Source organism: Chlamydotis macqueenii, chromosome 25 (genome assembly GCF_036417535.1).
Source record: "Chlamydotis macqueenii isolate bChlMac1 chromosome 25, bChlMac1.mat, whole genome shotgun sequence".
Lineage (NCBI taxonomy): Eukaryota > Metazoa > Chordata > Aves > Otidiformes > Otididae > Chlamydotis > Chlamydotis macqueenii.
The window spans coordinates 5,975,984-5,998,470 of NC_141580.1; the positions used below are offsets into that span (position 1 = coordinate 5,975,984).

General features: G+C 67.7%; 3 protein-coding genes across 4 annotated transcripts; all 3 read right to left on the minus strand.

Moving 5' to 3' along the window:
• Positions 1 to 53: 53 nt before the first annotated feature.
• Positions 54 to 5,780, minus strand: GRN (granulin precursor). Its single transcript, XM_086766658.1, has 13 exons — positions 5,715 to 5,780; positions 4,524 to 4,627; positions 4,348 to 4,425; positions 4,156 to 4,240; positions 3,980 to 4,083; positions 3,753 to 3,894; positions 3,556 to 3,662; positions 2,784 to 2,889; positions 2,596 to 2,693; positions 1,884 to 2,111; positions 897 to 1,124; positions 339 to 632; positions 54 to 235 (listed from the first exon to the last, which is right to left on the minus strand). Exons 2-13 carry the CDS (start codon positions 4,611 to 4,613, stop codon positions 116 to 118), a joined length of 1,680 nt encoding a protein of 559 aa, XP_086622784.1. The 5' UTR covers positions 4,614 to 4,627; positions 5,715 to 5,780; the 3' UTR covers positions 54 to 115.
• Positions 5,781 to 6,591: 811 nt separating this feature from the next.
• Positions 6,592 to 10,358, minus strand: TMEM98 (transmembrane protein 98). The gene is made up of 7 exons (XM_086766741.1): positions 10,253 to 10,358; positions 8,139 to 8,337; positions 7,794 to 7,925; positions 7,473 to 7,506; positions 7,257 to 7,372; positions 7,110 to 7,169; positions 6,592 to 6,896 (listed from the first exon to the last, which is right to left on the minus strand). The coding sequence occupies exons 2-7, from the start codon at positions 8,267 to 8,269 to the stop codon at positions 6,692 to 6,694; spliced, it is 678 nt and encodes a 225-aa protein (XP_086622867.1). The 5' UTR covers positions 8,270 to 8,337; positions 10,253 to 10,358; the 3' UTR covers positions 6,592 to 6,691.
• Positions 10,359 to 11,478: 1,120 nt separating this feature from the next.
• Positions 11,479 to 22,006, minus strand: ARHGAP27 (Rho GTPase activating protein 27). 2 transcript variants are annotated; one of them, XM_086766803.1, is made up of 16 exons: positions 21,780 to 22,006; positions 20,871 to 21,517; positions 17,541 to 17,969; positions 16,549 to 16,764; positions 16,246 to 16,356; positions 16,077 to 16,144; positions 15,883 to 15,970; positions 14,696 to 14,800; positions 14,148 to 14,246; positions 13,979 to 14,069; positions 13,694 to 13,819; positions 13,300 to 13,398; positions 12,946 to 13,023; positions 12,655 to 12,789; positions 12,187 to 12,292; positions 11,479 to 12,102 (listed from the first exon to the last, which is right to left on the minus strand). In XM_086766803.1, exons 2-16 carry the CDS (start codon positions 21,495 to 21,497, stop codon positions 11,925 to 11,927), a joined length of 2,556 nt encoding a protein of 851 aa, XP_086622929.1. In that variant the 5' UTR covers positions 21,498 to 21,517; positions 21,780 to 22,006; the 3' UTR covers positions 11,479 to 11,924. The 2 variants fall into 2 exon arrangements, with proteins under 2 accessions (XP_086622929.1, XP_086622930.1); XM_086766804.1 differs by lacking the exons at positions 20,871 to 21,517; positions 21,780 to 22,006 and adding an exon at positions 19,407 to 19,538.
• Positions 22,007 to 22,487: the final 481 nt, after the last annotated feature.

Here is a 22,487-nt window from a genome sequence, read left to right on the forward strand (position 1 = left end):
TCTGCTTCCTGCCTCAGTTCCCCCGCCGCCGTGTGGAGCCAGGGGACGGGGGCTCGTCCTAGAAACGTTTTATTGGGGTGGTGGCCCCTGGGATGGGTGGGGGTCCCCAAGGCTTTCAGAGCAGTACCCTGCGGGGCGCAGGCAGGTCCCAGCGCTGGGGGCTGCACCCCCAGCCCCCTCCAGTGCAGCGGGACCCCCTCGGGCAGCAGTGACGGCCATCGGAGCAGCAGGAACCCTGCGGAGAGAGATGGGACGTGTCGGGGGGGGGTATTGGGTGGAGGGGGTGATGCCACCCAGATCCCACGCTGGTGTCGTGTCCCACCCCCCTGCAAACTAACCTGGGTGAAGGGGCAGCACCTCCAGGAGCCCCCCCGGCTCTGGCAGCACCCTTGCCCGCGGCGGCAGGAGTGGGCAGCGTCGCAGGGCACAGCGGCACCTGGCTCAGCGGCGGGGGCTCGCAGGGGAGCAGGCGAGGGGGTGGGTGGCCGTCGGGGGGCTGCGGGTGCCCGGAGCGAGGAGGTGGGTGCTGGCAGCAGCAGGGTGGGCGCCAGCAGCTTCTCGCAGCTCTCGGCAGCCACGTTGCAGGTGTAGCCCCGGGGGCAGCAGTGCTGGTGGTCCCGGCAGCAGACGGCCTGGGCAGGGGGAGGCTGGGCTCGAAACGGGGCACCCAGGTGGGTGGGTGCCATCCTGCCCGTCTCCCCACTCCCCCAACTGCAGGTATGCCCCCGTCCTGCCCGACACCCAGCAGCACCCCAGGGACTGGGCTGCACCCTGTCCCCCAACAACGGGGGGGCAGAGATGGAGGAGGGGGTATCCCACGTCCCTGTTCCCCTGCTCCACCCCAAAGCCCCCCCATCCCATCCCCAACCCCCTGTACCTGTAGCCCCCCCCCATACCTCCTCCAGCGGGCAGCACCCCCAGGCCCCTGAGCTCAGCCGGCAGCACGTGTTCCCGTCGGGGCAGCTCGTCACCTCGTCACACCGCACGTCCCCTCCCCGCCTCAGCGCCGGGGTCTTCTGCACCCAGGGCCGGCGGCTGCCCCCCTCCTGCAGGCAGGTGCCCCCCTCGGGGTCGCAGGTGTAGCCCTGGGGACAGCAGTGCACGTGGTCGGGGCAGCAGACGGCCTGGGGGGCGAGAAGTAGGGGGGTGAGCCCAGCTGGGGACAGAGCGAGCCCCCTCCCTGGCCTGCCCTGCCCTCCCTTGTCCCCTGTCCCCCTTCCCCATCCCAGCCCCGCTCCATCCACACTTTGGGGGGATGTGGGGACCCCTCCCCACTCATCCCCACCCATGGGGACACATGAAGGTCCCCGAGCACCCCGGTGGCCTCGTGTCCCTCCATCACCTCTCACCACTGCATCCCCAAACTGGTTCCAGTTAGCAGAGGGGGTCTGAGTGGGGGCCCAGCAAAGGGTCCTGGTGTCGCCCCCATCCCCGTGGGACATGGCGGGGTGTGAGCCTGGGCTGGCCACATCCCTCCTGGGACACAGGGGACATCGGCCCCCATCCCACCCAGGGTACACGGGACATTGGCCCTGGTCCTTCAAGGAGCAAGGGGACATCGGCCATTGTCCCCCTCCCAGGGCACAGAGGACACCCATCCCACCCCACCCCACAGGGCAGGGGGGGGTTCTGTCCCAGGGGACAGGAGGTGGCAGTGTCCTGCTGAACGTTCTCATGGCCCCAGGCCCTTTGCCTCAGCTGCTTGGAGTCCCTCCAGCCACGTAACCCCCCTACAAGGACACCCTGTTCCCCCCTAGGTCTCAGTCGAAGGTCCCCAGCTCCCCTAGGCGCCCTACTCTGGCCCCCCACCCCACTGGGGACCCCAGCATGCCCTGGTCCCCATATGAGACCCTGTGTCCCTGCGGGCAGGACCCCCCCCATACCTCCTCCAGCGGGCAGCACCCCCAGGCCCCTGAGCTCAGCCGGCAGCACGTGTTCCCGTCGGGGCAGCTCGTCACCTCGTCACACCGCACGTCCCCTCCCCGCCTCAGCGCCGGGGTCTTCTGCACCCAGGGCCGGCGGCCGCCCCCCTCCTGCAGGCAGGTGCCCCCCTCGGGGTCGCAGGTGTAGCCCTGGGGACAGCAGTGCACGTGGTCGGGGCAGCAGACGGCCTGGGGGGCGAGAAGTAGGGGGGTGAGCCCAGCTGGGGACAGAGCGAGCCCCCTCCCTGGCCTGCCCTGCCCTCCCTTGTCCCCTGTCCCCCTTCCCCATCCCAGCCCCGCTCCATCCACACTTTGGGGGGATGTGGGGACCCCTCCCCACTCATCCTCACCCACGGGGACACATGAAGGTCCCCGAGCACCCCGGTGGCCTCGTGTCCCTCCATCACCTCTCACCACTGCATCCCCAAACTGGTTCCAGTTAGCAGAGGGGGTCTGAGTGGGGGCCCAGCAAAGGGTCCTGGTGTCGCCCCCATCCCCGTGGGACATGGCGGGGTGTGAGCCTGGGCTGGCCACATCCCTCCTGGGACACAGGGGACATCGGCCCCCATCCCACCCAGGGCACAGGGGATCCTACCCAGGGGACATCTGCCTGTCCCGAGGGGCACAGGGGACCCCTGCCCCTCACCACTCCTGAGGGCCAGCCCCCCCATACCTCCTCCAGCGGGCAGCACCCCCAGGCCCCCGAGCTCAGCCGGCAGCACGTGTTCCCGTCGGGGCAGCTCGTCACCTCGTCACACTGCACGTCACGAGCTGGGGACCAGGGGACACTCAAAGCTGGCGTGTCCCCCCTCCAGGCTGGGCCGGGGGTGGTGGGTTGTGGGGTGTGGGGGGGGTCCTCACCTCGGGGCAGCGATGGCAGGGGCTGCGTTGCCGTGCAGATGGCTCGCTCCAGGTCGCAGGCAGTGCCCTGCGGGCAGCAGTGCTGCCCGTCGCTGCAGCACACCGCCTGCACGGGGACAGCGCGCCGTGGGTGCCCGCCGGACCCCCGCCCACCCACCGGCTCCCAGCGGCACCACGGACCGGGGGCTGCCCATGAGGGGGTGCTCGGAATGGGGGTGTGTAGCACGGGGGAGCTCAGTATGGGGTGTGGGTACGGGGTGCTGCGTATGGAGGGGTCTGGTACTGGGTGCTTGGCGTGGGGTGCGCAGCACAAGGTGCCCAGTGCGGGGTGCCTGGCATGCGGGGGGGGGGCTCAGAATAGGGTGTGGGTACGGGGGGTCTGGTACTGGGTGCTTGGCATGGGGTGCTCACTCTGGGGTGTCCAGCACAAGGTGCCTGGTATGGGGTGCCTGGCATGGGAGGGGGGTCTTTTACTAGGTGTGGGGTGCTCAGTCTGGGGTGCCCAGTGCGAGGTGCCCAACACCGGGTGCTCGGAACAGGGTGCCTGGCACGGGGCACCCAGCTCAGGGCTCCCAACATGGGTTGCTCGGGACACGGGGCCCAGCTTAGGGTGTGCTCGGTACGGGCCACTAGCATGGAGTTCCTGGTGTGGGACAGCTGGCACGGGGTGGCCGGTCCAGCACAGGATGCTCGGGACACAGTGCCCCATACAGGGTGTCCAGTGTGGGGTGCCCAGCGTGGGGTGCTCGTAGGGCACAGGGGTGTCACTCACGTTTTGCAGGGGACAGCAGCCGTACTGCACCGAGGGCAGCTGGCAGCAGGTCGCACCGTCGGGACACGCCGAGCGGCCGTCCGGGCACAGCACCTGGCGCAGCGCCACTGCGAGGGGGGACACGCGCAATGTCACCGTGCCCCCTCCTCACCTCTGCGTCCCCTTGGTGGAGACACCCGCAGTGGGACACCCCTCACCTGGCACCGGGGGCTGGCGCTTCCAGGCGGGGAATTTGGTGCGAAGGTGGACGTCACCGGTGGGTGACAGGCAGCGCCCGCGGGCCAGGTCACAGACGGTGGCGTGGGGACAGCAGTGCACTTTGTCGGCACAGCACGAGGCCTGTGGGGACCGGAGACCGGACCCACTCATCACAGCGGTGCCCCCCCCCCCACCCCACAATGTCCCCGTGTCCCCTTCCAGGTACCTGGGGCATGGGGCAGCACCCCCAGGCGCCGCTGGTCGTCACACAGCAAGTGGCGTCATCGGGACACTCGGACCGTCCGTCGGGACAGGGGACAGCACGGGGGGCTGCGGAGAGCAGGGACGGGGTGAGGGCCCCCCACCCATGTCCCCCCACCCACGTGTGACCCCCCCCCGTACCTGGGGACACGATGCAGGACTGGCCATCAGCGCTGCAGTGGGACCCTCGGGGACAGCAGCGGTGGCCGTTGGCACAGGGGACTCCCTGGGGGGTGGGAGAGAAAGGGGGGGTGGGAGGGCTGTGGAGGGGGGGGCAGCCTCCCCAAAATGGCAGTGAGAGGGGGGAAACTGAGGCACGGCAGGTAGGCTTACCTCTGGGAGCGGGCAGCTGGCTCCGGGGGGGCACAGTGAGCTGTCCTGGCACGCTGCCACGCTGCTGGCAGGCAGGACCTGAGGTTGGGGGGCGGGGGGGGGAGTACGGGGGGGATTACCCACCGGTGGGGGCACCCTCTTGTACCCCCCCCCCCCCTCTGACTCTGGGCACTCACCGGGGTGGGGGGGCAGGGTTGTCCGTCGGGGCATGGCAGCCAGGCACCCGCTCCGGCCAGGGCCACCCAGAGCAGCAGGAGGGTCCTCATGGCGCTAGGGGCACCTGCGGGCAGCGGACCCCCCCCCGGCACCGCCGTGCCTCAGTTTCCCCGCTCACTAACGGACGGGGGGGGGAAATCTCTGCCCCAGCACCGCCCCCCCCCCCCCCGCTGTCTCTTCCCCTTTCGGCCGGGTGCTGGGAAAACCCCGCCTCCCCCCCACCCCGCCTCGGGGCGCTTGGGGGTGAGGTGGGGGGGACCCACTCGTGTCGGGTGGAGGGGGGGCCGCTGCGGTGTCTGGCACCCCAACCGCCGCCCGCAGCACCCCGATAACATCGCCCCACGGCGCAGGAAGCCAGCACCGCCCCCCTCCCCACCCCGGCCCGCCAGGACGCCCTGTCCCCCCCCCCGCCCCCACCCTGCTCCACAATCACTTTCACTTCTCTTTCCCCGCGTGGCCTGACCGCTTCTTGCACCTGCTGGGGCGCGGCCCCGGCCCACGGGTGTCTGCGCCCCACGAGGGGGTGCTGCGCCCCCCCGCCCCCCCAGCTCTCACTCGGGGGTGGGAGGCAGGCCCAGGCCCCTCCCCCCTCCCAGACCCCCCATGCCGCCGGGACAAGCCCTGGGGGGAGGACGGGGGGGTCATCTGCGGGACCCTGTGCTGGGGCGGGGGGGTGTCACTGCACTGTCCCCATCCCATCCCCGAGACCCCCCGGGACAGCGCTAGGACCCCCCCACGGCCTCCACAGGGACACTCCGGGCCCGGACCCAGTGCCCCTCAGGACTCCCAGTGCCCCCCAGTACCTCCCAGTGTCCCCCAGTACCACCCAGTGGCCCCAGACCCCCTCCCCCCCATGACTCCCAGTGTCCCTCAGTACGCTAGAGATTACCTCCCAGTGCCTCAGGGAATCCCAGTATTCCAAGTGCCCCCCAGGACTCCCAGTGCCCCCCCCATGTCTCCCAGTGCCCCCAGAACCCCCCATGACTCCCAGTGCCCCCCAGTGCCCCCAGTACTTTCGAGATTCCCTCCCAGTGCCACAGGGAATCCCAGTATTCCCAGTGCCTCCCAGTACCTCCCGATCTCCCACAGTGCCCCCCTGCCCCCCAAGTCCTGGCCCCCCCCCCCCGCCCCTGCCCCGCTCCCCCCCGTACCCGCTCCCACTCCCGGCCCCGGTCCCAGCCCCGCCGCCAGGGTCGCGGTGCACGGCCAGTCACAAGCTCCACCTCTCGCCCCCCATTGGCCCATCGCCCCGTCCGTCCCGCTCCTATTGGCAACTCAGGGAAAGAGGGCGGAACGCCCCGCCTCCTCACCCCGACCCCGCGCTCCCCGTCACGTGACGGGCGGCCACATGACCGCAGCCCCCTCGGGGCTGAGTGCGATGAGTCGGCCAGGCCTCAGCGCGGGGGGCGCCTCCCCACCCCCGGCCCCGTGCCGCACCCCAGAGCGGCCCCGGCGGGGGGAAGGCACCTCCAGGGCGGAGCGCGGACCCCCCGGTCCGGGGCGCTGAGCCCTGCGGCCTCCCCAGGGCCTCGCTCCCAGGGCAGGCAGCACCCCCAGACCACCCCACAGCCCCCCGCCCAATCCCCCCTGACCCCCTCCAGATCCCCCAACCCCTCCCATCCCCCCCAAACTCCCACCCCCAGCCCCTCCTAACGCCCTCAACGTCCCCCAAATCCCCCCAACCTCCCCTAAACCCCCCACCAAACCCCCTAAGCCCCTCGAAATTCCCTCCAAACCCCTTTAAACCTCCATCCAATCCCCCAAACTCCCACACTCCCTCCCCAGCCCCTCCAAACCCCCTCAATGTCCCCCAAATCCCCTCAACCTCCCCAAAGCCCTTCTAAAGCCCCAAGCCCCTCCAAATCCCTTCCAAACTCCCTTAAACCCTCCAAACCCCCTGCCAGACCCACAAGCGCCCCCCCAAATCCCTTCCAACCCCCCATAAACCCTCCACACCCCCTCAAACCCACCCCCCCCGAGCACCTCAACCGCCCCTCTGGAGCCAGAAACCACAGCGCCAGGCCAGGCCCAGAGACCCCCAAGACGGCGGGATGGGGTGCGGGCACATTTATTGCCGACACGGGGTGCGGGGCAGGGGGTCTCAGATGGCCGGGGGGCCGGGGGGGTCTCAGATGGTCGACTGCTCCTGGCGGAAGGCCTCGGTGGCCGGCGGGCGGTCGGTCTCGGTGGCCATGGCGGCTTGGCGCAGCACGGCCATGTGCTCCTCGGCGGCCGCCAGCGACCGCTCGACCCAGTGGCGGGCGGCGGGCTGGCGGCAGGCGCTGCGCGTCACCAGGACCAGGTGGCTGACCGACAGCAGCAGGGCCGCCGCTCTGCGGGGACACGGTGGCCTCGTCACCTCCCCTCCCCGGGCTGGGCAACCCCCGCACGGGACGGTGGCTTGGCCACCGTGAGCATGGCTCGTGCCTCAGTTTCCCCACCCGCAGCGTAGGGGTGTGGGCTGTCCCCAGCCACGTGGCACAGGGTGGCACCGGTGTGTGTGTGTGTGTCCCACCCAGGGAGCGTCCCCGTCCCCCTCCTGTCACCTCGCGTCCAGCAGTTTGGGGTCCAGCGGCGGGTACATGGATCTCACCACGTCGTCCACCCTGCCAGCGGGGACGGCGTCAGCGCCGGGGGACACGGCGGTGACACCCTCTGTCACCCCCCAGTGCCCCCCGCCCCGTCACCGTCACCTGGGGCTGATGCGTTTGGCCACCACAACGATGTCACCCAGGCTGGCGGGGGACTTCACGCGGGCGCCCGAGCCCATGGTCATGGCCACCAGCTTCTCTGTCAGCGTGTGGCAGATCTGCGGGGGGGGGCCAGCAGGGGAGGGGCCAGGGCGAGCGCTCAGTGCCACCAGTGCCACCATTACCACCAGTGCCAGCAGTGGCGGCCCCCAGACTCACCTTCAGGATGGCGATGCAGTGGGACACCAGACCCCTGCAGAGAGGGAGGAGGGCGTGAATCCGGGCAGCCCCCCACCTTGTCCTTGCCCCCTGCGTCCCCCCCACCCGCCTGCCTGCGCCCTGTGTCCCCCAGACCCTTGGGAGCGTCCCCACCCGGACACCAGCGTGATGACCAACCCTTCTTGGGACCAGCCATGCCTTGGTGACACCCAAATTTTAATTGCCTTCATCCCACGATGGGGGAGGTGACAGTGCATGGGGGTCCTCAGCAGTGATGGGGGGGACGGACATGGAGCCAGCTGGGAGGGGACAGGGGCTTACGAGGCGTCCTCGACCCAGTCCTCGTTCTCCAGGATGGCCTCGATGTGTGGGTTGGTGATGACCACGTCGTCCAGCTCCAGCTCCGAGGGCTCCGAGGGTGTCTCGGCGGTCCCCATCAGGTCCACGATGGGTCTGTTGGGGACAGGGGACAACCCTGGGGGTAGGGCCACCTCCTCGGGCTCCCCCTCCCGCCCTCACAATGCTGGACATGTCCCCAGTATCATCCTCCCGATGACAGTGGACACGTCCTCAGCATCGTCCGCAGGCCCCGGAGGCGGGGGTCCCTCCCCATGCCCCCTTGCCCGGTGGGGACGGGGACGCCGCCACCCCCACGGGAGCACTCACTTGGTGTCGTAGTGGTGCCACAGGTCTTTGGGGTGGCAGTACCGCTGCCGGCAGACCACCACCAGAGCCACGAAGGATGCCAGGAAGATGGTGGCCAGCACCCCGATGGCCACGATGACGACTGTCTCCATGGCTGGTCCCCAGCGGGGGTGGGCGGCGGGGGGCTCAGGCGTTTGACGCCATCTCAGCACCACAGGGGCTGCGGTGACAAGGGGACCAGGGAGGGGTCGGGAACCCTGCGGATGCTCCCCCCTCCCTCCCTGCACGCCAAAACGCCCGGCCAGGACCCGCTGTCGCCCAAGGATGGATCCTGGCCCTGGGGGGACCCCCATAGCCAGTCCCTACGGGGCTACAGGGACCCCCTCAAGCCCAGTCCCTATAGGGCTATAGGGACCCCAGAGCCTGATCCCCATGGGGCCATAGGGACCCCCCACGCCTGGTTCCTATGGGGCTATAGGGACCCCCAAGCCTGATCCCTATGGGGCTATAGGGACCCCTCCCAGCCTGATCCGTGTGGGGCTGTGGGAAGCCCCCAGCCACCCCTGTTGCAGCAGCAGCCCCCCCCCACATCGCCCAGGACACCTGGCCATGCCAGGCCGAGGGGACGCCAGCCCGGGGCAGAGCCAGCCAGGACTCTCGTGCCACTGTGCGGGACAGGCAGCGGGCTGCCCACCCTGGGGTGAGGGGCCTGGGGGACACCCCCCATCCCACCGGCGTGGGGGACACCCTGCCCTGCCCTCCCTACCTGCTGCCAGCCGGGGACGGGGACACGGGGACGGTGCCACTTCCGCACCGCGCGCGCAAACACCGCCAGCTCCTGACCTTTACCCCCTGACTAACACCTGCCCCCCCACCGGGGGAGTGCCAGATGTGCCCCCCAAACCCTCTAGCCTCACTCCACCTTCCCCTCCCACCGTATTTTTTTTTTTTTCCTAAATCCCATTGAATTTTAAGCCAGGTTTGGTGATATGGCTTAAATTCCCAGGCCGGCTGCACTGTACCCGCCCCCCCCACCCCCCCGGGGGGCCCTGCCCCCCCCTCCCTTTCCCACTGTGCTTAATGCCTTAAGAGGGATTTTGGCCCCCAAAGCCGGCCCTGCGCTGTAACCCCTTGGTGCCTGGTCCTGCGGGGGGTGGGGTGGGAACACAACCCTGAAAGGGGGGGGTGTCTGTACCCCCCGGCCCTGGGAGGGGGGGGTCCCTGCCCTTGGTTGGGGTCGGATCCTGCCTGTCCAGTGCTGAGCACTGGGGGGGTCCTGTGGCAGCAGTGGGGGGGGGGGGGTGGGAGGGTGTCCCGTGAAGGTTTGGGGGCGCACTGCTGGGGGTCCAGGCGGGGGGGGGGGAGGGGCTGTGAGGGTCTGGAGAGGGGGTTGCTGCTGGGGGGGGTCTAGGGGGGGCCCTGGGAGGGTTTGGGGGAGGTGCTGCTGAGGGATCTGGGAGGAGGGGGGCTGTGAGAGTCTGGGGGGGGCACTGCTGGAGGGTGTGGGGGGGGCTGGGGATTTAGGGGATGTTGCTGCTGAGGGTTCTGGCGGGGGCACTGCTGGGAGGGTCTGGGGGGGGGCCTGAGGCGGGTTTGGGGGAGGCTGGGGAGTCTAGGGGGGGCTGTGAGGGTCTTGGGGGGGTCGCTGCTGGGGGACGACGCGGTCCCTGGGCCCTGCACAGCCCCGGTTGCAGGGCGAGGGGGGGACACGACACGGAGATAGACGGGACTGGTGGGGGTCCTGCGTGGCCCTCGGGGGTGGAGGGGGGTCCCTCCAGGGGTCTCAAAGCGAGGGGGTCCCGCACAGGTCGAGGGGGGACACCGCTCCCGGGGTCCCGTACGGGGGGGGCGGGGCCCTCCCAGGGGTACCAAGGGGCGGGGGCGGGGGGGATCGCTGCGTGGGTCTCGGACGACCCTCAGGGGGTGTCTCCGGGGGTCCCGCACGGCTCTGGGGGGTCCCGTAAGGCCGCGGGGGGGAGTGGGGGGCATCACTCTGGGGGTCTCGGGGGGGAGATGGCCCCGGGGTCCCCCCCACCCCTTCCCGCAGGGTCGCGCCCCCCCCACCCCGCGGCGGGTCCTTACGCCGGACGGGTCGCAGCGACCCCCCTCTCTCGCCACCCTTGGGCCCCCCGCACCTGGAGCCGCGGCGGCCGCGCACAAGATGGAGCCGGGGCGAGGGGCGCGGAGCGGCCGGCACTGGGGCCCTCTGGGCCCGGCCCCCGCCACCCCCCACCCCCTCCCTGGGCCCGGTACCGCCCCCGCCCCGCCCCGGCAGGGCTCAGCGCAGCCCCTCGGCTCCCGACGGGTCCCAGCTGCGTCCCGACGTGTCCCCCGCCTGTCCCAAATGACCCCTCGTGTCCCAAAGTATCGCCTCTGCACTCCTAAAGTGTCCCCTTGTGCCCCAAAATGGCCCCATCACATCCCCTCCTGTCCCAAATTACCTCCCTGCACCCCTGAAACGTCCCTTTGTGTCCCTAAGTGTCCCTTACTGCCCCCAAATGTCCCTGCCGCATCCCAGAGGGTCCTTGTCATGTCCCCTCCTGTCCCAAAGCACTCCTTCTGCACCCCTGAACCTCATGTCCCAAAGTGTCCCCTTGTGCCCCAAAATGTCCCTACTGCTTCCCAAAGTGTCCCCTCATGTCCCAAAAAACCCCTGCTGCACACCCGAAGTGTCCCCTTGTGCCCCAAAATGGCCCTGTCACATCCCCTCCCCTCCCAAATTACCTCCAATGCACCCCTGAAACATCCTCTTGTGTCCCAAAGTGTCTCTTATTGCCCCTAAATGTCCCCTCTGCCTCCCAAAGGGTCCCCATTCCGTCCTGAAGTATCCCCATCACACCCCAAAGCGCCCTTGTTGTGTCCCCAAGTGTCCCCTCTCTATCCCGGCCGTCCCCACCGTGTCCCAAACCCCTCTTGCGTGCTGACCTGCCCCCCTTGTGTCCCAAAGCGTCACTGCCGTGTCCTTGCTGTGCCCCTTTGTGTCCCCATGACATCCTATAGCCCTTTGGTTGTGCCCCTCACCGTCCCTTTTCTGTCCCTCACTGTCCCAAATCGAGACCCAAAGTGTCCCTGCCTCAGAGGGTGACTGGGGGTGACATCCTGCGCCTGCTCCCCACTCAGTGCCCGTCCCTGCTGCCCACGGTGACACTCATGGTGACACGGGGCTTGGCAACGCCAGCCAGGGGATGTGGCCACCATGCCTGTCCATGGTCTCGCCCCTCTGGGGTCGCTGAGGTCCCCTTCTCCTCGCAGGGTACGCGGGTCACATCTTGTCCTGAAGGGCCACCAGGAGCCAAGGGCCAGCGAGCCCCCGCTGTGCCACCGGTGTCCCCGTGCCCCTGCCACCAACAGCTTGGCCACGTGGCTGAACGGGGTCTTTATTTGGGAAAGTGCTGGCTCCGGCCGTGGCACAGCCTGGCTTCTCCCTGCCCACCCCACTGGTGGCACCGTCCCCGTGGGCACCGCCTGGCTGGGCACCTCTGTCCTCTTCCCTGGGGATGCTGGGCACGGCAGGGCTCCATCGTCCCCTCTTGACCAATGGGGACCCCACACACCCCACTGGGGCCAAACCTTGGCGGCTCTGGCCCCCGCGGGAGCGGGTGGCAGTGGAGGGTGGGGTGCTTGGGATGCCCTCGGCTCCGGCACCGCATCCTGTGCGAGCTGGGCCACCACGCTGCCCTTCATCGAGCCCGCGATTGCCACCGCCCGCAGTCTGAGGTGACACGCGGTCCAGTCCTTCCCCTGAGACGCTGCTCCTTCATGTCCCTCACCGCTGGGCTTGTCCCCACACGTGTCCCCAGGGGGTTTTTAGCCGTCGGGGAAGATGCAGCCGTACTGGTTGAGGATGTGCTCCACCACCTGGTTCTGGAAGACCATGTGCATGGCCATGTTCCCCTCCTCGCTTGCTGGCCGCAGCAACGTAGGGCCGAAGACGATGGCGACGCTTTGCACCGACATGCGGTTCTCCTCCTTGTACTCAATCACCCTGAGGGCATGAGGGATGGTGTCACCCGGCCTGTCCCCAAAGCCAAGTGACCGGGTTTGGACTGGGGAGTGAGACGGGTGTCACCTGCAGAGGTGGCGGAAAAGGACTTTCATGGTGTCGTGGTGGGCGGGCGGGAGGGAGAACACCAGGTCACGGACACAGTGGCCTCGCTTGGTTGGGTCCTGCATCTCTGCAAGGGGAGGGAAGACATGGTGGGGTGTTGGCTCCGGCACCCTGTCCCCATCCCTGTCCCCGTCCCAATCCCCATCCCATCTCCATCTCCATCTCCATCCCATCCCATCCCCATCTCCATCCCCAACTCCATCCCATCCCATCCCATCCCCATCCCCATCCCCATCCCCATCTCTGTCTCCATCCCATCCCATCCCATCCCATCCCATCCCATCCCAATCTCTATCTCCATCCCATCCCATCCCATCCCATCCCATCCCATCCCATCCCATCCCATCCCATCCCATCCCATCCCATCCCATCCCATCCCATCCCATCCCCATCCCTATCCCTGTCCCCATCCCCGTCCCCAGCCCTCACTGATGGCAGCGATGAACTTGTCGAAGTGGGCGAAGGGGACGAGTGGCTCCGGCAGCTCCCGGAAGAAGAGCTTCAGTGCCCCGGTGACAACGTGGATGTCCTCCCAGCGCCCGTCATCCAGGTCCAGGAGCTCATCTGCGGGGCCGGGCCAGCACCTCAGGCAGGTCCCAGAGCCCCGGGGACAGGTGAGGGTCCCCATCCCTTCCTCCCCGGCCAGAGCCCTGTGACCCTGCCCTTGGCGGGGGGTGTTATATCCCATTTGTCCCCTGTTGTCACCTCCAGTGACCTTACCATGCTCCACCTTGTAGCGCAGTTTCTGTATGGTGGCCAGGTTGCCGCTGACCCGGTACAGCCCATCGATGTCCAGACCTGGCGGAGAAGGGTGGTGGAGATGGGGGCAGCTCCCGGTTAACCACAACCTGCCCTGGGGATGTGATACCGGCCACCATCGAGGGACCCCTGGGTCCCCACATGTCCCCTGGAAGACACCCACAGCCGGGTGGCACACGGTGACACCGACTGGTATGGCCGGGCCAACACCGGGCTTCTGGGGAAAACCCAAGCATGGGATTTAGGCTTTACCCCGAGCTGTCCCCACCACGCTGCCCCCCGGGTGGTCCCTGTCCCCGAGCCCCGCGGCCGCACCTCTCCTCTCCACGGTCTGGATGCACTGCAGGACGAAACGGGGCACCGTCCCCCGCTCCCGCTCACACAGCGCTTGCAGGGAGCAGCCGAAAATCTGATCTGGGAAAAAACCAAACCAAACCAGCGGGGACCTGAGCACGGCCGGGTGACACCGAAAGGGTGCCCGGTGACGTGGACAGGGCTGGGGACATGGCAGAAAGGCCCCTTCCCCTCAGGGGTGGCTGGAGGTGGTGGCATGTGCCCGAGCCCATCACCTTGGGCCAAAGGTGGGCTTTGTCCCTGGACCCCCTGTCCCAGCTCCATCCCCGGCTGTCCCAGCTCCATCCCTGGCTGTTCCCCTCACCCTGCGCCCTGGGGACCCCCGAGGGGTCCCAGTCCCGTCCCCAGCACCCACCCTTGATGTAGCCGCGCTCACGCACGGACTGCAGCGTCGGCCGCCTCTGCAGGAACTTGCGGAGTTTGGTCCGGACTCTGTTGGTGTCGCTTTCGCCGCTGGCGCTGCCCGGTGCCGGCCTGGCCGCTGGCAGGGACAGTGCGCAGGTCACCATCCTCCCAAGGGACTGGGGTGCTCCTGGCGTGTTCCCCCGCTGTGGGGAGCTGGGGACACCGCCCTGCCTGCCAGGTGGCTTTGCCGGTGCCACCCCGGCGCCCGTCCCTGTGCCGGGCTGCCCAAGCTCACCTGCCCTCTTCTCCTCGCCGCCCCCCAGCTTCTCCCGGGAGCCGAATTCAGCCCCGCTCTCAGCGTCCTCCTCGCCGGGGAGGTCGGGGCCCTAGGGAAGGGGCAGTGTGAGACCCCCCTGTGCCCGTCCCCGGGGTGGCAGGGCGGGGTTCAGTGGGCACCCACTCACCAGCCTGCTGATGCTGTCGGCGATTGCCTTCTGCCAGGCGGCGATGATCTGCTCTGAGTCGTGCTGGATGAGGAACTCCGAGCCCTCCCGCATTTTCAGCTGCGGGAGCAGCGGGCAGCGGTCAGGGCAGGGCCGCGGTGCTGCCCATGCTTGGCCGCTGCCACCTTAGCTTTGGGGCCAGGTTATGGCTGAGAACAGCACCCAACTCATTATACCGATGAACCCAACTGCTATTGTTTGCTGGTGAGCCAGGGCGGCTGGAAACCTCCTCCCCATGCAAAGTCCAAGAGGAAAAACCCCTCCAGGGCAGGGACATCCCTTGGTGACGTCTCCATGCCCGTAGGCAAGGGACAGCGGCCAGCAGTGCAGAGCGTCCCTTTGCTCCCAGCCTGGGGACGTCGCCCACTGTCCCCGCCACCGCCAACCTCAGCACGTTCCCTTCCCCGCTGGAGGGATGAACCAGGAGGCTGCGGGCATCGCCACCATCCCACGGGCCACACGTGGACCCCAGAGGGTGACTGGTGTCCCTGTGCTGTCACCGCTCTCACCTCCAGGACGTGTTTCTTGCTGGACTTGTCCTTGCCGGCCCAGGCGAGGGTGGCCCCGCGCAGCTCCACCGTGTGCTCGGGGGTGGTCAGGGTGCTGGGCTGCCTCTGCGGGAGCAAGGGGAAGAGGGTGGCACCCGCCCAGAGGGGACAGTGACACCAGGCTCCCCCTCTGAGGGTGAGCAGAGCAGAAAGCCATGAGTGGCGAAAATCCCCTGTGGGACATCCCTGTCCCCTCCCATGGCACTGGACACGGACCTGCAGGACCAGGACACGGTGACACTGCCGTGGGCTGGGTGTCACGGCCACCAGCATGGGGACAGCCAAGCCCTACAGCATTGGGACGTCCCCAGCTACGTGGGACATCCCCAGCCCTGCCCAGGGACCACAGGGGTTCTTGGCTTCAGGGTCCCTCTTGGTGACGGCCCTGTGTGGGAGCGGGGTGACGTGGGGAGAGGGGTCCGGGTGGCTGTCCCCAGGGAGGGGACAGTCCCTTGGGCTTTTCATAGGGGCGGAGTGTCAGACCCACTTTCGGGGTGCTCTGGCCATGCTTCATCCTCATTGAGGGGGCCCCCACCCCAGACAGAGCCCCGCACACACACCCCAGCAGTGGGGCCACCCGAGGGTGCCGGTCTGTCCCCTCTCCTTCCCCTGCTGCCGTCACCGCAGGGTGTTGCAACACCCACGGGCAGCTTCTGCATCCGGGCGGCGGGTGCTGGGTGCGGGGGGCAGCTGGGTGCTGAGGGGTACTGGGGGGTGCTGGGGGAAACTGGGTGCTGGGGGGAAGCTGAGTCAGGGGCTGCTTCCCCCCCTGCTCGCCCCAACGTGCTCCATGCACTGGGGAGGACACCCGGACACCGACACTGGCTGGCTTCTGCATGAGGGGTGTGTGAGCGTGCGAGGGGAAGTGTGAGCACACACGCGCTGGGGTGCGGTGACCCAGTCTGGTGCTGGAGGGGTTGGGTCCATCCCACGGGTGCTGGTCCCATCCTGTGGCTTCTGGCTCCATCCCATGGGTGCTGGCCCCATTCTGTAGGTGTGAGCCCTTTCCCATGGGTGCTGGCCCCGTCTCAGAAATGCTGGTCCCATCCTGTGGGTGCTTGCCCCGTCCCACGGGTGCTGACCCCATCCCGTGGGTGCTGGCCCTGTCCCATGGGCGCTGGCCCCACCGAGGCCACGGGGGCTCTTACCAAGGCACCGGCAGCCGAGTGCTTGGAGTCCTTGAAGAAGGTGAGGATGCCCCCCTCCAGCACGGTCCAGGAGGAGCCCCAGTTCTTCCTGGGGAGCAGAGGGGGGGTCACACAGGGGGACAGCACAGCCCCAGTCCCCTCTGTCCCCCCAGGGCTCCCTTCGCTGGTGGTGGGGGACACCGCGATGCGCTTACCGGAGCCGCTTCCCTCTGTCCACCGTCTTGGTCCGGTTGAGCACCCCGGCTTTTTCGAGGCTCTTAAACTGGAAGGCAAAGTGTGTGTGTGGGGGGGATCAGGTTTGCCCCCTGCCCTCCCTGGTGCCGGGGTGGGGGAGGGCTGGCTGCCCCTCCCCAGGGTGCTCACCTTCTCCTCCTTGAGCCCCAGCGCTGGGAGCACGGTGCCGTGCCAGGCATAGAGCCCGCTGTCCTGGCTGGAGCTGCTGCTGGCCCGCTCGTGGTGGGCACCCGCCGGCACCTGGGAGGAGTGAGCGGGTGACGCCCGAGGTGCTGGTGCCTGCTGCACCCCAGAGCCCCTGCCAGCTGCTTTTGTGGCCCCATGAGGATGCTCGTCCCCTGGCAGACATCCCTGACCCCGTCCTTGTCCCCATCCCTCTCCAGATCCCTGTCCCTATTCCCACCCCACCCCGTCCCATCCCCGTCCCCGTACCGTGTCGGAGGCGAAGTGCTCGGGGCAGAACACGGCTCCTTCGGGTTGGCTGTGCCCGTACCAGCCCGGGGGTGAGCCCAGCTCCTCCGGGCGCCTTGGGGACAGAGAGAGAGCATCCCCCTGATCGTAGGAGCCCATGGGCGAGTAGTCCTCCTCGGGATACCCCTCCAGCTCATCTGGAGATAGGTCAGGATAGTCCGTTTCTGGTGTGGGTGGCTGGAGAGAAGAGCCAGGTCAAGACCTTGTGCCCCACCAAGAGCATCCACATCCTCAAGTCACAGCCAGCCCAGGTAGGGGCTGTCTCCATCTGCATCTCTATCTCCATCTCCATCCCCATCTCCACTCCCACCCTCATCTCCTATCTCTATCTCCATCATCTCCATCTCCATTACCATCTCCATCTCCATCCCTGTCTCTGTCCTCATTCCTGTCTCCATCTCTATCTTGCCTCCATCTCCATATTCATTTTCCTCTCTATCTCCATCCCTGTCTCTATCCCCATCTCCATCTCCATCCCCATCCTTATCCTTATCCTCATCTCTATCTCTATCTCTATCTCTATCTCTATATCTCTATCCCTGTCTCCATCTCACCTCCATCATCTCCATCCTCATCTCTATCTCAATCTCTGTCTGTATCTCCATCTCCGAGTCTCTGTCTCCATCCCTGTCTCCATCCTCATCCTCGCTTCCATCTCCATCTTGCCTCCATCTCCATTCTCCTTTCCCTCTCCATCTCCATTTCTATCTCCATCCAATCCTTGTCTGCACCTCCGTCTGCATCTCCATCTGCATCTCCATCATCTCCATCTCCATCCCATCTCCATCTCCATTCCCATTCCCATTTCCACCTCCATCATCTCCATCTCCATCCCATCTCCACCTCCATTATCTCCATCTCCATCCCATCTCCACCTCCATCGCCATTCCCATCTCCATCTCCATCATCTCCATCTCCACCCCCATCATCCCCACGCCTCGCTGGGTGCTCACCCTCTGCTCCATGGGACCGTACCGCGTTAGCCCAGGGTACATATCCTGGGAGCTGCCTCCATCTCCCGCATGGGGGAGGTCCCACGACGTCTCACCTGTTACCGAATTATAGAAAAAAGCCTGTCCGCTGGCTTCGTCCATGTACTGCTCCCACTCGGGACACTCCGGGCTGTGGGCGAGCAAGGAGGTGGGAGAGGCGGTGGGACTCACTCCATCTTCTGCCTGCCCAAAGGGACAATCCCACGTGGTCTCACCCGTCACCGGGTTATAATAAAACAAACGTCCACTGTCCGCATCCGTGTGTGTTTCCCAGTCCGATACGGAGCTGCTGGGCTCCTCTGGGGCCGAGCTGGCAGCTGCGGCTTCTTCCCGCAGCTGCTGGATGTTGAGGTAGATGGGGGTGGGTGGCTCCTCGTACTCCTTGCGTGCCTGCAGGGGACACGGATGGGTCACCTGGCTGCTGCGGTGGGTGATGGGTGTGGCGAGCCATGGGGACAGCGCTCCTGGGATGTCCCCACTGTGGCACCCAGGCCAGCGGATGGGTGAGGGAGCCGAGGAGCCGGATCCTGCCCTGCCCCGGCTGCCCGGGCGCCCTCGCGTGGAGCAGGAGCTGAGAGCAATGACATGTAGGCATCTGGGCGGTGGAGAAGGGCACCCGCAGCGGGGCATGGAGCACCCATCTGGCAGTGGGGACGGGAGTCCAGCCTGAGCACGCGGAGAGGGGTTGGGGCTGGGGCATCGTGGTCCTTGGTGTCGGCACCTGCATCACCCGTACCCGCACCACCCGTACCTGCATCACCCGCTGTGCCCGCGCCCCTGGGATCTGCACCCACGGCATCGGTGTCGGCACCCCAGCACTCACATCACCTACACCCACGTCATTGGCACCCAAACCATGGACACCCCCAACATCTGCACCCACATCTGCATCCCCGACACTGCTGACACACCCATCTCCTGCACCCCCAGCCTCTCCACCCCCCTCACCGGCATCAGCACCCCAACACCAGCACCCACACTGGTACACTCAACACCACCCACACCAGCACCCTGGGACGTCTCCCGCGCCCACATCCCCCGCATCCCCAGCCTCTGCACCTGCATGGCCTGCACCCACATCATGGGCACCCGCGCCCGCACGGTGGGCACCCGGACCACCGGAACCCGCCCCAGCACCTCGACTCCGCTGGGTGCTGAGACCAACATCCCCGTCACCACATCCCAAAGTAAGGCCCCGAGGATGTGGGGGGGGGTCATGTCCCCTGGGACTGGGTAGCCCCGTGGGTGGCTGTGGGTGGGGAACCCTCCTGGCACCCTTTGATCTCCCTGGCGTTACAGCCCCTGACCCTCCCTCCAACGGCCGCGGGGACAAAGTTTCCCAGCTCTGGCCCTGCCTGTTGCCCTGGGTGAGGGGTGGGGGGGGGGAGACAGCGGGTTGGGGGACACCCTGGAGCAGAGGGGGACCCCAGACTGCACGTCCCCAGGGACACCCCATCACCCTTCCCTTTGCCCCTCCATGACCCCCCTGCTGTGGTGAGCGGGGCTGGAAGCCCGGCGCAAGAGGCCACTCTCATCGTGGGGACAAGGGACATGGGGGGTGACAACGGGACACCCCCAGCACAGAGTCCCCCCAGCACCTCCCTTCCACCCATGGGTGCATCCTTGGGGGCTTCTCTCCCCCTGGGGAGGGGCTGAGTGCCCCTTGCCACTTTGGGATGGGCATCTTGGCACCCACCGGTGCCAGGTGCCACCTCCGTGGTGTAAACACCAGGGCTGAAATTCAGGAGGGAGCTCGGAGGAGGGGTTGACTCCACAACACCCCTCCCTCACCCACCCTGGCCGGGTGCACCCATGGGTGCTGCCTACCTTCCCCCAGTGCAGCAGCCGCAACGCCCTGCTCCGGGAGCGCTGCAGAGCGCCCGACACCCGGTCCCCCATGGCGGTGGGCACCCACGGGCAGGGGAGCAGGCGGCAGGGGCAGCGAGAGGCTCCGGTAACGCCGATGGCGCCTTCGCCAGGCCCCACGTCGGCCGCGCTTCCTGCTGGGGTTCGGGGAGCGGAAGAGCCGCCTCCCAGCCCGCCGCTTGGCCCCATAGCGGAATTGGCTTTTTTTGGGGTTGTTGTCACCCCGTCACCCGCCGCCCGTCACCCGCTCCAGCGAAGCCGAGGCCAACCAAGCGGGAATGACACCGGGACAATGCTGTGCTGGCCCTAACTGGGAAAACTCCCTCCAAATTTAGGTTGGGCCCATTCGGCATCGCGCTGCTCAACCAGCCACGGCACGAGGTGCTGGGCCCCCCAACGCCGGGATGGCCCCGTCCCCGCGGCCAAGGCTGTGGATGCACATGGCGGCCAGGCCCAGGCTGCTGCAGCCCCACCGTTGCCGATGCCGGTTGGTTTTGGTGCCGGTTGGGTTCCGAAAGGGGAAGGGGAAAGCTCCGGCGATGGTGCTGGGGTTGCAGACCATGCTGGGTCCCTTCTGGGGGGCATTGAGGGTTGCGGGGCGCAAAGAGCCCCGGGTGGTTAATCCAGCAAGGCTGGGCTCACGAGGGGTAAAAAAATGGGGAGTAAAATTGGGGTAAAACCCAGCCCCCTGCCACCGAGACCCCCTTTCCTCCAGGAAACCCCCTCCCCGGGATGGCACATCCCCTTGATTTGGGGGACATGGGGGCTTGGGGTGCTGCGGGTGCCTGGGGGTACCCCAAAGAGAGGTGCTGGGGTGGGTGCCCTCCATGAGAGGGGTGCAGCGGGGAGCCTTGGTGGGTGGGTGGGGTGGAAAGGGTCCCTCACTACTTACTGGCGTGGGGCGAAAGTGGGTTTTGGGGTGGCGGGGTGCTCACCTCAGCCAGGGTGCACCCAGCACTCACCTCCGGCAGCTGGTGCTGCACCCAGGTGAGACACCCGCCTGGCGGGGAGGAGCCGCTGCACTTCCCTGTTAACCCCTTTCTGCCTCCTTTCCCCCGGGAACGTCGCTGGGATGGGGCGTGGGACCCCCCCAAAGACCCCTGGCTGGCACCGAGTCCCCCTCCAGGGCTTGTGGGCATCGCTGGGCTCTGCACCACAGCGGGACGCTGCCGTGGGGGCAGAGTGGGGGGGCTCAGGGGTGCCTGTGAGGGTGGGGAAACTGAGGCACGGAGCAGAGGGGCTGAGCACGGGTGGTGCTCGGGGTGGGTGCCCGATCGGGAGGGGAGGTCTCCCACCCCCTCATCCTGAGGTGGTAATCGCTTGCAAATCTCTATGAGGGGGGTCCATAGGGTTGCCCCATGGGGTTGGCTCAGTGGGGCCAGTGGGACCCCTCCCCCCCCGGGGACAGTGGGGATGTCACCGTACCTGAGCTGCGTGGCCAGACCCCAGCCACCTCCTGGCCGCATCCCTGTCCTTGCCGGGGGTGTGAAGTGTCTCTGAGTGCCTCATGCCCAGTGGGCGAGGGTGTCCCGGGGGGTCCCCACGCGATCCTGCAGCGGTGGCACCACGCAGTGCTGGTGTCACCCGTGCCAGGTCATCCAGGGAGTGTGACGGTCGCATGGGCTCGGTGAGGTGGGGGCTCAGCCCCGAGGGGACCCGAAAAGAGCTAAGTGCCGGTGGTGTGTCCCTCCTGGGCACTGAGCACCCTCCAGCTGTCTCCTCCGCCTCGGTGGCACCCATGAACCAATACTTGTACTCTGGTGGCGGCTGGGGGACAAGCGTGGCCGGATCCGTCCCGGTGCCTCCCAGCCGCAGGGGCTCGAGTGGGGCTGGGGTAGCGATGGGGGGCAGCTCCTTCACGTACTGGGCAGGGATGTAGAAGGGCCGGGCATCCCCGCTCCTCTTGACGTGCCACCAGTGGTGGTTGGTTCGTTTCAGCAGGACGTAGCGCTCGTTGGGTTTGATGGAGACCAAGGTCCCGTCCTTGGCTCGGTACTCGAACCCGTACTCCACCAGCACCAACGCCTCCTCCGCCGGCACCGCCGCCTCCATGGCCGCCCCGGCGCCTCTGCCTGCGGGAGATGGGGTGGGGAAGGGGCTGACGGTGGCTCCCAGCTCCCAACCCCTTTTGGGGTGCACGGGGACCCCAGGGGAGACAAGCTGGGGGGTCCTCATCGAGCCCCGAGCCCACACGGCTGTTCCCCAAACCACCCAAACCCGCCCGAAACAGCCCCAGGGTCACCGCCGCCGTCCTCGCCTACTGTCTCCAAGCCCCCGAAGCCGCTGAGCCCCACGTCCCTGATCCCTCAACGCCACTGAGCCCTCGAATCCCACCTCCAGCTGGTGTTGGGGTGCAGACGGAGGCGGTGGGGTGCACGGCAGTGGCAGGTCCCTCTCGTGCCTGCGTCGGGCTGGTCTCGACTCGCCCCGGTTTCCTGCCTGCGCCTCGTCGAAAGACGAAAGACAGGGCCGGGCTCCACGCCTGCGCTGAGTGCCTGGCCCTCGGCCGGAGGTGAGGGGTGGTGGGGGCTCAGCCTGTTTCCTCCCCTCGAGGTGGGAGGGAAGGGACGATGGCGGAGGGGACCTGCTCAAGGAAATGGCTCCTCGGGAGGTTCCTGCCGCAGGAAGGGCCCTGCCCCACAGCTCAGCTGGGATCTGCGCTGCTGCCGGATCCAGCACTGCCTCCCCATGCAGGATGGGACCCCCCTGCCCTGGTTTTTGCTACTCCCCCACCTCCCAGGGAGTCTCACTGGGGTCCCCATGCCGGTGGGTGCACCCCAAATCCTCCCGGCACCAGAAGCGAGGTGGTGGGGAAAAGGGGGAAACAACCGGAGATGCCAACAGTGGCGGGGAGCAGATGGGAAGGGAAACGGGGCAGGGAAAATGGGGAAGGGTCCCCAGACCACCCCGCAGAACCCCGGAGGCCAGGCAGCAAGGACAGAGGCCGGGCAGCATCCCCGCAGCCCCTCCTCACGGAGATGTGGCATCCAGCTGGACCCATGACTGGGCACCCGCTGCGGAGAAACAAACCCCAAAGACAGC